General features: G+C 40.2%; 1 protein-coding gene across 1 annotated transcript; it reads left to right on the top strand.

Annotated features, from left to right (window-relative positions):
* The first annotated feature begins 4,908 nt into the window (after positions 1 to 4,908).
* On the top strand, positions 4,909 to 8,814 carry LOC134801361 (uncharacterized). Its single transcript, XM_063773901.1, has 2 exons — positions 4,909 to 5,979; positions 8,590 to 8,814. The coding sequence occupies exons 1-2, from the start codon at positions 4,909 to 4,911 to the stop codon at positions 8,812 to 8,814; spliced, it is 1,296 nt and encodes a 431-aa protein (XP_063629971.1).
* Positions 8,815 to 16,016: the final 7,202 nt, after the last annotated feature.

Raw genomic sequence — 16,016 nt, 5'->3', positions numbered from 1 at the left:
AATACCCGTATTTACTCATTTAGGTGGGTAAAAACGATTGCTTATAAAATATTCAAAAAGTGAGATTTAAGAACTAAATTGTCTTTTATTCAAGAGTGCTAACGTGTATTAACAATATCTATAAAATAAAAACCGGGCAAGTGCGAGTCGGACTCGCGCACGAAGGGTTCCGTACCATAATGCAAAAAAAAAACAAAAAAAAGCAAAAAAAAAAACGGTCACCCATCCAAATACTGACCACTCCCGACGTTGCTTAACTTTGGTCAAAAATCACGTTTGTTGTATGGGAGCCCCATTTAAATCTTTATTTTATTCTGTTTTTAGTATTTGTTGTTATAGCGGCAACAGAAATACATCATCTGTGAAAATTTCAACTGTCTAGCTATCACGGTTCGTGAGATACAGCCTGGTGACAGACGGACGGACGGACGGACAGCGAAGTCTTAGTAATAGGGTCCCGTTTTACCCTTTGGGTACGGAACCCTAAAAAGCATAGAGGACGCTTGATTTTGGAAAAAAAGGTAATTATCAGTGAGAGGCAAATTGTGATAAAGCATAGTTAACAATTTTGTTTTAAATAAGAAGGTATTTACTTTACAAATATGGCACTTAAATTTTATCGATGTTATAGATAACTGCAAGTCGCGCAAAAGTGCGTATTTACGCGGCACTTACGACCTTTCATTAAGGGTTTTTTAAAGATAACTCAAAAATGGCTCAACCGATGATGTTCCAAATATTGTTTTTTGTACACTATTATACGCCTTATCTGTCGATGTATTTTCATAATTTTTCTGAACTTTGGTTCTAAAGTTATAGAGAGATAAACATTATTTTGGCCTTTCGAAACGATTTTTTCCCAAAAATATTAAATTTATCCAAAAATGTTTTTAGAAACATTCCAGTTATTTTTAAAGACCCATTTAATGATGTGCAACACGTTGGTGGTTTCTGAATTTTTTTTTGTGTCAATTAGTTACATGTATGGAGTTTTAAAAATATATTTCTTACAATTTTGAGTACTTAATCCAGTAGCGGCTTACAAAATACACCTATATTTCAAATTTATATGCCCCTTTCAGCACTCTAAATAGTTTATACCCACCAATTTGGGTATAAACGAGTAAATACGGGTAAATTGAGTAAATACTGAGTATTTACTCGGTATTTACCCGTGAGTAATTTACTCACTACCCATCTCTACATCCATCGATCGATTGGTGCGGTAACACGCTTAAACTGCTCTCTACCGTCTCACCCTTAAAGGTACCGTTCTGCAGATTCAGACTATAATACTATAATACTCGTAGCAGCATTACTGCAGTAATAGTACATCGAAGTATTGCTGGTGTATGTACCTAAATATAGTCACCACACACGGGATTGTTATGTCATTTAGCGTTCTTGCTAAATTCGAAATTCTATAGCGTAAGTATTGAATAACCAATTTAGCTAGGACCCTAAATGACGCAACAAATGCGGAGCGTGATGGTACATTGCAGTTTTGAATTCATCGTAGGTATTTAGACACTGCAAGAATTTCCGTCATGTGCCCCATGTTGGAAAGCTCCCCACACGCCTCGGCACCTAGTCAGCAGTGTCAGCACACGTCAATTCTATAGCGTAAGTATTGAATAACCAATTTAGCTAGGACCCTAAATGACGCAACAAATGCGGAGCGTGATGGTACATTGCAGTTTTGAATTCATTGTAGGTATTTAGACACTGCAAGAATTTCCGTCATATACCTACCCCATGTTGGCTAGCTCCCCCCACGCCTCGGCACCTAGTCAGCAGTGTCAGCACACGTCAATTCTATAGCGTAAGTATTGAATAACCAATTTAGCTAGGACCCTAAATGACGCAACAAATGCGGAGCGTGATGGTACATTGCAGTTTTGAATTCATTGTAGGTATTTAGACACTGCAAGAATTTCCGTCATATACCTACCCCATGTTGGCTAGCTCCCCCCACGCCTCGGCACCTAGTCAGCAGTGTCAGCACACGTCAATTCTATAGCGTAAGTATTGAATAACCAATTTAGCTAGGACCCTAAATGACGCAACAAATGCGGAGCGTGATGGTACATTGCAGTTTTGAATTCATCGTAGGTGTTTAGACACTGCAAGAATTTCCGTCATATACCTACCCCATGTTGGCTAGCTCCCCCCACGCCTCGGCACCTAGTCAGCAGTGTCAGCACACGTCAATTCTATAGCGTAAGTATTGAATAACCAATTTAGCTAGGACCCTAAATGACGCAACAAATGCGGAGCGTGATGGTACATTGCAGTTTTGAATTCATCGTAGGTGTTTAGACACTGCAAGAATTTCCGTCATTTACCTACCCCATGTTGGCTAGCTCCCCACACGCCTCGGCACCTAGTCAGCAGTGTCAGCACACGTCAAGTACATCACAGGATATTTTGAAAGCGTTGGCTGCGTGCAACAAGTGACCTGAATGGAACGATAACACACCAGAATGTACGGCGCTGTACGGTGCACACATTCAGCCTATGAAATTTTAGTGCCTGTTGGCGCAACATAAGTACTCGTACGAAGACCGGTTGACGACACATGACGTCACACACATACGTCACGGCTCCCCGTTCCGCGTACCTACATTAGACTGCACCTTACAGCCGAAGCGGCTACACATATTTTATATAGATTTCCAAAAACCTAAACGTTATACCTGTATCTAGCTATTAAGTTAATTAAAGAAGATAGTACTATCCTGGAGTTCTTCATTATTCACCGCAAGAGCTTAAATTGAGGAGTACATCGCACATTTTGGCGACCGTGTTACTGTTGCTATGCGGACGCATAGCACGAATTGCAATCTACACACCAAGTATTCACGGGAGAAGAACGGAGCTGCTTTATTACCACCGGGATCTAGAGGAGGCGGAGTGGATTACTTACCAGAAAGTGTGATACCTAAGTGCCAACGATTAAAGTGGTGTGCGCTGAAGCCGACTTCTAGAACAAAAGGGAGGTTAGCCCGTTCCTTATCCTACCTAGTTTATTGTGTTAGCCCTGTAAAGCTTCGTTTGTGCGAGCAGATCTCATTTTATATAATTAACTACATAATTTATCCAGCTAAAGCATATTTGAACGCGCTTAATCAATAGGTAATAGCACTTAGTAACAAAAAAATAATCATTATTTTAACGTTAAACCACATTTAGTTCCATATTTTTCCTTGTTTACGTTGCTATCTGCTTTAAAATAAACATAAAGATCTTTAAAACTGCAAGTAATTATTACGATTTCTAATTGCATCAGCCATTTACCGTTATCGAGACATAGGTACCCGCATTGCCTTTGTGCTTCAATATTGCATTTATTTTATGAAATTAAAGTTGATAATCGTATAACCCTTAACTGTATCGCATCTCTTATCGCAATTAGCTATTGCATATAGGTTTATTTTACGTAAATTATAGATTACGGCCGAATATTCCAGGATTCCCGCCCCGTGCGCCCGCGCCGGCCCATCAGTCGCCTGCGCCGAGTTCTATTGTTCTGGTTATCAGCCGGTGAGACGTACAGCTGTTTCTTATAAGGCAATTGTACATAACAGGTATTTATTGCACTTTATTTAACCGCTTGACCTATATTCGTAATTAGTTTACAATATGTCTGACACAGAATTGAAGGCGAAAAGAGCATCGATTAAGGGTCGATTAACTACATTTAGGAACTATTTAGAAGAGTTTAAGAAATTAAAACAGGTATCTAAGGCAAATTTAAATGAAATTAAATTAAGATTGCGAAAAGTGGATTTGTTGTTTGAGGAATATGATAAGATCCAGTCAATCATTGAAGTGGGTGAATCCAAGGTTAAAACGGACGGACTATCGGCTAGCGAGCAAGATTTTAGTGAGCGGGAAAATACAGAAAAGTTATTCTTTTGTGCAATTAGTCAAGCGCAGGAATTGATCGCGGCTAATGAGCCTCGCTTCTCGCTGGATGGTGGCCCGGACGACGACGCGCGCTCGTCCCACAGTGGGGCGGACGCGGGTGGTGTACGTCTACCAACCATACGTCTTCCTAGCTTTGATGGTTCGACCAACAAATGGTTAGAGTTTCGCGACGTTTACATATCAATTGTTCACAACAATGATAAACTCAGTGATATTTGTAAATTTCAATATTTAAAAGCATCCTTATTAGGAAGCGCAGCGTCTGTTATTCAATCATTAGAAATATCGGCGGCTAATTATACCGCTGCTTGGAAACTAGTTTGCGATAGATTTGATAACAAGCGCCAGCTGATTCATACTCACCTTAAGTCACTTTTCAATGTGTCTTTGTTAGGAAGGGAGTCTGATAAGTCTTTGCGTTTTCTAATTGATCATGTTTCGAAACATTTGAGGGCTTTAAATAGTTTAGGTGAAAAAACAGATAACTGGGACACACTTATTATATTTATGTTTGCAAGTAAATTAGATACTGCCACTTGCACGAAGTGGGAAGAGTATAGGAATAGCTTAGCGGAGAATCCTACTCTGGATAATTTTTATGAGTTTTTACGTCAGAGGGCCGATGTGTTGGAAATGATCTCGGCGACAACTACTAGTGAGAAAACTGAGAATAAGCAAGTTAATTATAAGCGAATGGATAAAGTGCAAAAATCATTTGTTGCCGCGGCGAGCGATTCTAACACATCGAGCAACTCAAACATAAGTAATGCGCGAGTATGTCGTGTATGTAATGGTGATCATTTAATTTATAACTGCGAAAAATTAAATCAGATGTCAGTTGATGAGCGAAATGCATTGATAAAAACTTTAAAAGTGTGCATTAACTGCTTCCGTGGGGGGCATTTTGCACACCAATGTAAGGCGTCTCCATGTGTTATTTGTAAGCGTAAACACAACACTCTTCTACACAAAACTATGATGTCGGATAAACAGAAGGACGGAGGTGAGAAGGAGTATGTGTGTGCGCCCATATCGTTAGCAGTCTGCAACGATAATGAGGTCATGATGTCCACTGCAGTTATTTTAGTTAAGAATGAAAAAACAAATGCAATGCATGAGGCTCGTTGTTATCTCGACTGTGGTTCTCAATCTAATTTTATATCTGAGGCGCTGGTGGAGAAGTTAGGCATGCAGGGTGAGGATATAAACGTCAACATTACGGGTATTAAAGATATTTCGTTTGATGTCAAAAAACATTGCGCGGTGACTATTCAACCTCGTAATCGTAGTGTTAACGGACCTTGTGCGCGAGTTGATGCCTACATTCTCTCTCAGATAATGAAACCCTTACCGTCAGAGGAAGTGGATATTTCAGATATTGATATCCCTCAAAATATCACATTAGCAGACCCAGGCTGGTACAAGCCTGCGGAAATAGACATATTAATAGGCGGTGCGATATTTTGGGACTTAATCCGCAATGGACAAATTGAGCTTGGTCGAAATAAGCCTAAATTGCAAAATTCAATATTTGGTTGGTTAGTAGTAGGAAAGAAAATGTTAACTACTAAGAGTAGTAAAACAAAAACTGAGCATTGTGGTTTCAGTAGGGAAATAAGCGATCAGCTAAGTAAGTTTTGGGAGTTGGAGGAAGTGCCAGCTGCACCAGTGTTGTCCCCAGAAGAGGCGGCGTGCGAAGAACATTTCAAGCAAAACACACGACGCTTAGCTGATGGCAGATATTGCGTCACGCTGCCCTTAAAAAATCAACCAGATGTCCTAGGTGACTCATATAGACTAGCAAGGAAACGGTTTGATTCTTTGGAGCACCGGTTTAGAAGGCAGCCTGATGTAAAATCGCAATATGTAGACTTTATTAATGAGTATGCACAGTTGAACCACTTATCAGAGAGCAAGAAGCCTGAAAAGGGCCACTTTCTGCCCCACCACCCAATTTTAAAAGAGCAAAGCGAATCTACGAAGTGTCGCGTAGTTTTTGACGGTTCAGCTCGGACGGATTCAGGCTACTCGCTCAATGACATTCTCATGGTGGGTGCCACGGTTCAAGACGACATCTTTTCTATTCTAATACGATTTCGTCAGCACGTTTTCATATTCACAGGAGATATAGAAAAAATGTATCGTCAAGTAATCGTGGAACCTTCACAGAGACACCTTCAAATGATATTATGGCGTGAAAATGAAGGCGAGCGCATGAAGTATCTAGCCCTAAATACTTTGACGTATGGCACGTCAAGTGCGCCGTTCTTAAGCACGAGATGCCTAGCCCAACTAGGCTATGAATGCAGTGATCCTTTGATAAAGGAAGTGATTGTCCATGATTTTTACATAGATGATTTGATAACCGGTACGGATGATGAAGGACAATTATTAAGCCTATATCAAGGGGTCAACAAAACATTGAGCTCAGCTCATTTTAACTTGAGGAAGTTAAAAAGTAATTCTAAGCAGTTTATTGCGGAAGTAATGGAGACAAGTAGTTCTCAACAGGATAACTTAAAAATATCAAATCAAAGTAATACGCTAGGCGTGGAGTGGAACCCAAATGCAGACAGCATATTAATAAAATGTTCGAAATTGCAGTTGTTAGATAACCATGTAAAATACACTAAAAGGGCCGTCCTATCTGTAGCTTCAAGTATATTTGATCCCTTAGGGCTGTTGAGTGTATGCGTTATTCTATGCAAAATGTTTCTGCAATCATTATGGTCACAGAAATTGGACTGGGATCAAGAGATACCTCAGGCGCCGAACTGTATCTGGACCAGATTTGTCAACAATATTAATTATTTAAAGGAAATAAGCATTCCACGCCACGCCAGCTGTAGAAATGTGATTGAAATTCAAATCCATGCATTTTCGGATGCCTCTCTAAAGGCATATGCAGGATGTATTTATTTAAGATCAGTAGATGAGTTAGGCAATTGTACGGTTCGACTTTTGTGCGCTAAAACAAAAGTCTCGCCTTTGAAGGCGACGACTATCCCAAGATTAGAGCTTTGTGCATCCTTACTAGTTTCGCGTCTATGTGAAAAGGTTGTGCAAGCTTTACGCTGTAATATCGCAAAAAGATATTTTTGGTCAGACAGTAAAATTGTCTTGGGATGGTTGCGCATTCCTACTAACAAGTTATGTACTTTTGTGTCGCATCGAGTCGCTGAAATAAACGATAAGTGTTCGAATGCTGCATGGATGTATGTCCCGTCCGCACAAAACCCGAGTGACCTTGCCTCACGAGGCGTGTTTCCGGACGAGCTCCAGTCGTTGTCACTGTGGTGGGAGGGACCTGCATTCCTGCAGGATACAATTGATCAGTGGCCAGAGCAAACTGAAGCGACAGAAAAGAGCTTACCTGAGTTACGTGTATATGCAGCAAGGATTGAAAAACCGACAGTACCGATAATCGACATGTCAAATTATTCCAGTTTTCTGAAACTTCTAAGGATATTCGCGTACATGTGTCGATTCATCAATAGCTTGCTGCGTAAACAAAATTGTGAAGCTAACAGTTCATTAACTGTGGACGAGCTCGAACAAGCCGAGTCCAAGTTAGCTTATTTGTCACAAAAAGAAAGCTTTCCTAATTATGATAGTAATCCAAAGTCTATTATTGGATCAGGTAAATTAACTCCTTTTGTCGATGACTCAGGATTGATTCGAGTAGGAGGGAGATTAGATAACTCTAATTATGATTTCGACAAAAAACACCCTATCCTCTTAGATGCAAAACATCACTTCACTAAATTGTTATTTAGATATTTCCACTTTAAACTGTTACACGCACCGCCACAACTTCTTCTGTCAGTCATTCGCGAACACTATTGGCCTTTAAATGGCAGAGTACTTGCTAGACGTACTTACAACAGTTGCACTCGTTGCAAAAGAATGAAAGGAGAAGTAGCTCAGCAAATCATGGGAAACTTGCCAGCTCAGCGAGTAACACCTGGATATGCATTTGAGGTGGTAGGTACTGATTTTGCTGGTCCATTTTTTGTGAGTGACAGGAAAGGTCGTGGTGCGAAACTCCATAAGAGTTACCTATGTGTTTTTATAGATTTTAAGATAAAGGCAGTTCATTTGGAACTTGTAAGTTCTCTGAGCACAGAAGATTTTATTTTAGCATTGCGTCGCTTCATATCTCGACGAGGAATGCCTCGAGAGATATTTTGCGACAATGGGAGAAATTTCGTAGGCGCTAGTCGCGAGATAGGCGAATTTCTCAATGTTGCCTCCAGTTCTGTGTCAGATGCATTTGTAGATGATAAGATAGTCTTTCATTTTTCACCTGCGTACGCTCCAAATTTTGGAGGCCTTTACGAAGCAGCTGTCCGGTCTGCGAAATTTCATATAAAAAGAGTGGTAGGCAATACTCACTTAACTTTCGAAGAATTGACATCGCTGTTCGCACAAATTGAGGCCGTCCTGAATTCCAGGCCCCTCTATCCCATGTCATCCTCTCCAACCGATTTAGCACCTCTCACCCCAGGGCATTTTCTCATTGGAAGACCCCTTGTATCGCTACCGGCACCTGATTTGCAAGATGTCAATCCTAATCGGCTTCATAGATACGCAAGGATTGAGCAGGCAAGGCAGCACTTTTGGTCGAGATGGAGTCAAGAATATATCTGCGAATTGCAGCAGCGTACCCGATGGCAGCAGCGACGCCCCGACATCAAGCCCGGTCAAATGGTCCTGATTAAAGACGAGGCGACATCACCACTGAAATGGCCGTTGGGACGAATACAGACAGTGTATCCGGGAAGCGACGGAGCAAGTCGAGTCGCAAATATACTCACAACAAAGGGCACGATTCGACGAGCCATCAACAGGATCTGCCCCTTCCTGGACGAAGATAAGGCTTAAAGCCAAGGCTTTAAGAGGCGGGAGGATGTTGGCGCAACATAAGTACTCGTACGAAGACCGGTTGACGACACATGACGTCACACACATACGTCACGGCTCCCCGTTCCGCGTACCTACATTAGACTGCACCTTACAGCCGAAGCGGCTACACATATTTTATATAGATTTCCAAAAACCTAAACGTTATACCTGTATCTAGCTATTAAGTTAATTAAAGAAGATAGTACTATCCTGGAGTTCTTCATTATTCACCGCAAGAGCTTAAATTGAGGAGTACATCGCACAGTGCCGATGATGTCAAACCGCACATTTCAAGTAAATAATTGCCACTTATCAGCATATTATAAAAATAATAACATAAAATAGTTTTTTATTTCCACATAACATTAGATAGAGTAGGTAAATTTAAATAAACTTAATCTAATGTGGGTTAAAGCCTCCTCACACTTTCTTCATTTGTAAATGTAGACTCTCCCCAATTATTTTCATTGTCATTCTGATTAACTAAGTGATTGTTTAGTTGTTGTATTTTCACAATTGCATGTATTATTTATTTTTACCTACCTACTGTATAAATATATTACAAGAATATATCAAGTTTCGTAAAACTTATTTTATTACCACATCAACCAGAAAAACGATGTCATTTTTACGTCATCCTCACTAAAAGTTCGAGCCCTGCTCATTACCAAAGCATATCGTTATCTAGTAACTACTACTTACGCTGGAAGCACTTTATACTTTAGAAACACTTACCAAGGCGCCTAGATAACCATTGTCAAAGTTTAAAGTGCTTTTCACCACACCAGCTCGGAAAGGCTTACTTTGCACTTCAAAAACTGATAACAAAATTGCATTTTATTCACATGTGAGGCAAAGTAATCAAATGTAAATTTTGAGTTGTTTTCTTATGTTTGCTGGTAGAATTGACTTTTAAATGATGATTTTGGATGATAAATATTTAATAACATTCATTTGGATTTGATTTTCTTTGATATTTTACATTTAATATTTGCTTCGGGTTGGTGTGGTGAAAAATTTTGTGTTTCACTTGGGGGCAAATTTTGTTTAACCCTCGTGCTTTGAAACCCTCGCAACGCTCAAGATTCCATTTTTCGAACCACTCGCTACGCTCGTGGTTCAATTTTGGAATCTTTCGCTTGCTCGGGTATCAATATTAGCACGAGCGGTTAAACAACAACTTTGCCCCCTTGTAAAACAAATAACTATTTCCCATGGTAAAGCCAGGACAAAAAACAGTTCCTCTTCGGCTAAAATTGTTCCGTAGCTTTTTGAAGCATTATTACCTCGTGGTCGTGGTGTGGTGGTGGTGGTGGTGTGGTAGTGGTCACGTGGTCGTGGTCGTGCTCGTGCTCGTGGTGGGGTGGTGGTGGTCGTGGGCCTCGTGGTCGTGATGCATTGGCACAATTTGACTTGTAATATGCTTCTTCGCGAGTAACACTACTGAATCGCATCCAACACTAATTTATACCATGCCCATCTCTAAAACTATTTTTTGTAGATTTTTTAATTTACATAGGTGTTGCGAATGACTTTGGTATCAAATGCGGGGCTCACAACAGGCGACTCGGACGAACAACACTAACTATATGGTTTCATTTCCCAGTGCATATCCTTTTACCGCCGACATCAGACGTGTTCTGAGGCCCGACTGCGTTAGAGCAGGCGTGACTCACTCCGCGATTTCGTCGCGTCGCAACAAGGAAGTAGCTGTAGTAGCGCCGCCTAGCGGTCATATCTGTCCTAATCGTAACAGACGCGTTTTGTTAGGGAGTGAATCTTCTGTACCTAGTGCTATTATTTATTCTGTGGTTAGAGGCAGCCAGGGATGTCACTTAGGTACATCAAGAAATATTGCAATAAAGGTGAGGCTTAGCCATTTCAATTCTTAGGTACCTACTATGAGATTTACCTACTACTAACATTCTACTAATCTTCAATATCAATTTTAGTTTTTTTAGACAAACATTGCTTACCTATACCTACCCGAAACTCACTTGGTGGGTCTGCATTGTTTTATTAATAGTTACAAATAGGGACACAATAGTCACAATCAGGAAAGCTCTTTGACATCGTATACCTACATCACATCCTTTAAACAAAAAAATTGGCACAGCAAATTGGTAAATTTATTTTTATTAAATATCAGGCTAGTGTCTAGGTGAAACATATTTAAATACCTAAATATTTTTAATCGATTTAATGGCTCTATTGCCTTCGAACATTGACGTATATCTCAGGACGGGCCTTACGGGCACTAAAAATGGTACTAGTTCAGCGGTGTCCCTCACGAATTCGAGCCAATCGTGCAGTCTAACGCAACTAGTTGCGACCGATCGCGCGCGTGATGCGAACTCATCAACCAATCGCGTTGAAGCGGTGTCGCAGCGCTGTACTGGCCCCATTCATGCCCCATTCTTATTGCCCGTAAGGCCAGTCCTGAGTACGTCAATGCCTTCGAAAATACCACATTTCATATACACGCCATTTTCCGACGACACACAACACAAAAGCAAAGCCTTCCAATTTTAAGTAACACCAAAGAGAAACTGCAAACTTTTTTTATCTCAAGTTTCGATGTAAGCAAAACTTTGTTGAAGAAATTTTCTTCTTTCAGATTTCTCTTTTATTCTTCACAAATATGTTCTTGTCGTTTGGAGCATGAATAATAAAAAAGACATGGCGTAACTTTGTAGGATATTTACCATGTAGATATATAGTTGTTTTTTCGAGTTTTCGATATTCCGGCAGTTTTAGCATAATTTGCATGTGCCATCTTTAAGGAATAACATACGTAACTTTAAGGCCCGGCGTCTACTATTGGCATGGCACGGCAAGCGATCCTTCAACATATAGCCGAGACGTCCTTAGGCATGCCATGCTTAGCATTTCTGGCATGTCTAAGACACCTTGGTATGCCTGAGAACGCCTCGGCATACCTGAGGACGCCTCGGTAATATGCCAAAGGACCCTTGCCGTGCCATGCCGATAGTGGGCGCCGGGCTTAGACCCTCCTTGCGCTGCTTGCTTGCACTCTAAAACAAGTGAGGCCTACTTGTTTTACATTGAAAGCAAGGGTTTATCGCGATTCCGATCTTTCGAACAAACGTTCAACGCAAAACCATTAAGTCGAGTTACAGTATAAGAATCGCGATTTCAATCTTTCGAAACGAACATCCATCGCGAAATCGTAGTATTTCGAAGTTCAAAGACGCACTCGTTGATTTAGTTATTATTATTACATATTACAAAAAGTCGGTATGATAACGCCGAGGCGATTTAAACACGCAATTTGTACGCTTCATTCAATCGCATCCAGCTGAAGGATGGATAATTGGATATAAATAATATGTGGCGTTCCATGCCTAAACAATCATTATGCTCTTTGTGCATAAGGACCCTTTGGGCATGGAACATCACATATAATGTATATAAGGTTGTAAGATGTAACTTTAAAAGCGGGATAGTTTTGAAAATGGCTAATATCTACCTACTAAACTACTGACATACTGTTGCTACAATAGAAAGTGATTTTAGTGTAACAGATTGTTAGCAATTTTCCAAATTACATCTTATGTAGGTAGTATAGAGGCCCGGTATCCTTTGTGTAAGTACGTAATCTACGGTATCCCGCAAGCGACGAGGTGGCGTTTGAGAACATCTTTATGTCGCTGACTGCTGGGAGGACATTGCGTTGCAAAGATCGGAATGGCGTTCTAGTGTTCATAAAAAAGTAGATAAATTTGAGCAGCAGCGTCTGGAAGACCTAGATGCTAAGCATCATATCCGCAAGACGCGACCTAAGTTCTCCTACACATACCTACACCCGCAACTCGACTGGACAACTCCATTGCGCATCGTGTTCTTCAAGACAAAATTTGGTTTTGCGAGCCACATTAGGGCATTTCATAATCCGGATAAGAATTGTTGATGGAGTCGCCATTGCCGGATACGGCAAGGAGGAGGATAATCTACGGACCCCTAAAATGTACCACAAACTCGATATGAATGATACATTACCTTATGAGAGCCGCTTTAAACACGCATTTGTTCAGCGGATAAGCCGAGAGCGTTCGATTTCCGCTCGGAGATGAAATCGCGATCGTGCCAGTTTCATATCTGTGTAAACTTTTATATAATTACAACTAAGTTACTAGTTAGTTTTAACTAACTTAGTACCTAGTAGATTAATTAGTAAATAGTTTTAACGGCCGCCTAACTTAATTAGTAGTGAGCCTGGCTACGAAGCAGGAGGTCCCGGATTCGAATCCTGGTAAGGGTAATATATGTAGGTAGGTATGTGTGAGTTTAATATAATAATGTATAATATATGTTCTTCTTCCTCGCGTTATCCCGGCATTTTGCCACGGCTCATGGCAGCCTGGAGCCGCTTGACAACTAATCCTAAGAATGACGTAGGCACTAGTTTTTACGAACTACCATCTGACCTTCCAACCCAGAGGGGAAACTAGGCTTTATTGGGATTAGTCCGGTCTTCTCACGATGTTTTCCTTCACCGAAAAGCAATTGGTACCTAAATATCAAATGATGTTTCGTAAAATAAAGCCGACCACTGACCAACAGTCCGCCGGACGATATCGGCCGGTCAGTTGTTCAGAACTGTCAAATGTTTCGTTTGAAATGTATAAATCCCTTGTTAAGAGTTTCCCGAACCATGTTTTGTTTTAATTAATGGCTCTACAAATACTGTTTGTCCAGTCACAGAAGACATAATTACTTATATAGCAGATGCAACACCACCCAAAAACAGTAATTTGCAATAGCTTCGTTCCTTTTTAGGGTTCCGTATCCAAAGGGTAAATACGGGACCCTATTACCAGCTATTACTAAGACTCCACTGTCCATCTGTCTGTCACCAGGCTGTATCTCATGAACCGTGGTAGACAGTTGAAAATTTCACAGATGATGTATTTCTGTTGCCGCTATAAAAACAAATACTAAAAAGTACGGACCCCTCTGTGGGCGAGTCCGACTCGCACTTGTCCGGTTTTTTTGGTACCAGTCAGTCCAAGTAAACCTTATAATATCTAAAATAATCTTGTAGCTAAAGACGCAGACGTATTACAATTAGTAACATTTATTCCGGAAAATATTATTAAATGGCTACAAATATAATGACCACCAAAAAATACTTTAGTACCCTAAATAAAAAAATCATGCTTACCAAAAAAATTACTGAACACCAAAAAAATAAAGCCTAAAAATACAAAAGTACCACCACTTTAATTACGACTGCACTTCAAATTGTATTCAAATACCAAATATATTGAATGATCACCAAAAATCATTAATGATCACCAAATCTTGAAGACCAAATTAATGCGATATTTTCACCTAAATAAACCACTATGATTACCAAAAAATTTATACATATTACCAAATAAAGTAAACTGATGCCAAAATTACTAGCCCCTCCCGCTCAACCCCCCGTAGCCCGCACCGCATACCTACCTAACCTAATCTACTTTTCTAGTAGCATTTCGTTATGCTACTAGAAAAGTAAGTTAAACTGCTATCAGTTAAGTGGGTTAGGTTAGGTTAGCACTGCGACCCTTACAGAAACGAAATGGTACTAGAAAAGTAGGTTAGGTTAAGTTTCAACTGCTACCCATACAGATACGAAACGCTACTAGAAAAGTGGGTTAGGTTAGGTTTGAACTGCGACCCTTACAGAAAAGAAATGCTACTAGAAAAGTGGGTTAGGTTAGGTTTGAACTGCGACCCTTGCAGAAAAGAAATGCTATTAGAAAAGTGGGTTAGGTTAGGTTTGAACTGCGACCCTTACAGAAACAAAATGCTACTAGAAAAGTGGGTTAGGTTAGGTTAGAACTGCGACTGTTACAGAAATAAAATGCTACTAGAAAAAGGTGACGAAGTGGATTAATTAATTTAATAGGATAACGGTATATTAAATGATTGCACATTTTTAATTAAAATGTGGTTACAATTTTGTGATCATTTACTATTTTTGCGTTTACAATGATTATTTTGGTGTCATTTTCTTTAATAGAATAGCAAGATGTAAAAATTTGGTTATCATTTCACATTAAAATGGGGATTGAAATTTGGTAATCATTGACTATTTTTAGGTTAATAATGATTATTTTGGTGTCATTTCCTTTAAAAGGATAGTAAAATGTAATAAAATTGGTAATCATTTCACATTAAAATGGTGTTATAATTTTGGTGATCATTCATGATTTTAGGGTGGTAAAATAGATTTTTTTGGTATTAAATTTTACTAAATCTGGTGATCAGTTAAATAGCAGCCTTATTAAATTGTTGAAACAATATATTTGTTCCTAATATCAATAGTTCGTGACTTCAAACATGAATTCAATATACGGCACTATAGTTGGTCAAACCAAATTTGTCAGTAAATAAGAACAAAAAAACGATACTCATCCTTTTCTTTTGGGTGCTAGTACTAGTGTAAGACAAAGATTTACGATTTTATCTGTCTATGTTTGCAATGAGACAGTCCTTTGACAAACTATATATCTTTTGTGACCTAATGTAAACGAAGAGCTGGCGGCTACCTCGCACAACGTATCAGCATTGCGATACAGCGAGGAAATGCCGCCAGCATCCTTGGTACAATGCCTCAAGGGCCTATTTTAGATTTAAGCTAGTTATTGATTTATTTTAGTATGTGGTGTTCTACTCTATATGATTATTAAATCAAACACGAACTCCACGTATAAATCTATAATCTAATTTCTACAAAGCGCTATGAATTTATGCGATAGCAAACAAGCAATAGGTTGCGTAGGCGTAAGCGCGAGCGGCGGGGCAGAGCGGCACAGGTTCGGCGTCGATGGCGATCGGATGCGCTCTGAGGCTCCGTGCAGCGGTCTGGGAGCCGGTGCGCGGCGGTTCCCTCCGCGCGTCTTCTTCACCCCGCTGTCGCCTGGACGGGTTTGCGGCTAGTGATGTGCGCATGCACTTAGTGATGCGCCACATCACCCCCCTGGGAGTGCTAAGGTCCATCTGCGGAAAACAAATTAGGAAATCTGACAATGCGACCAGAACGTGTTTTCCTAACAGGGTCCTGTTTAGCGTCGGAAGATGGGACAGCAGCTTGCTGACGACTGTCTTGCTCGGCTAAAGTGAAAGCTGGCTTTACTCTATCTATAGAGACTGTCACAGGTCCTCTATTC

Source organism: Cydia splendana, chromosome 21, assembly GCF_910591565.1.
Source record: "Cydia splendana chromosome 21, ilCydSple1.2, whole genome shotgun sequence".
Taxonomy (NCBI): Eukaryota; Metazoa; Arthropoda; class Insecta; order Lepidoptera; family Tortricidae; genus Cydia; species Cydia splendana.
This window is presented reverse-complemented; position numbering and strand designations above follow the sequence as displayed.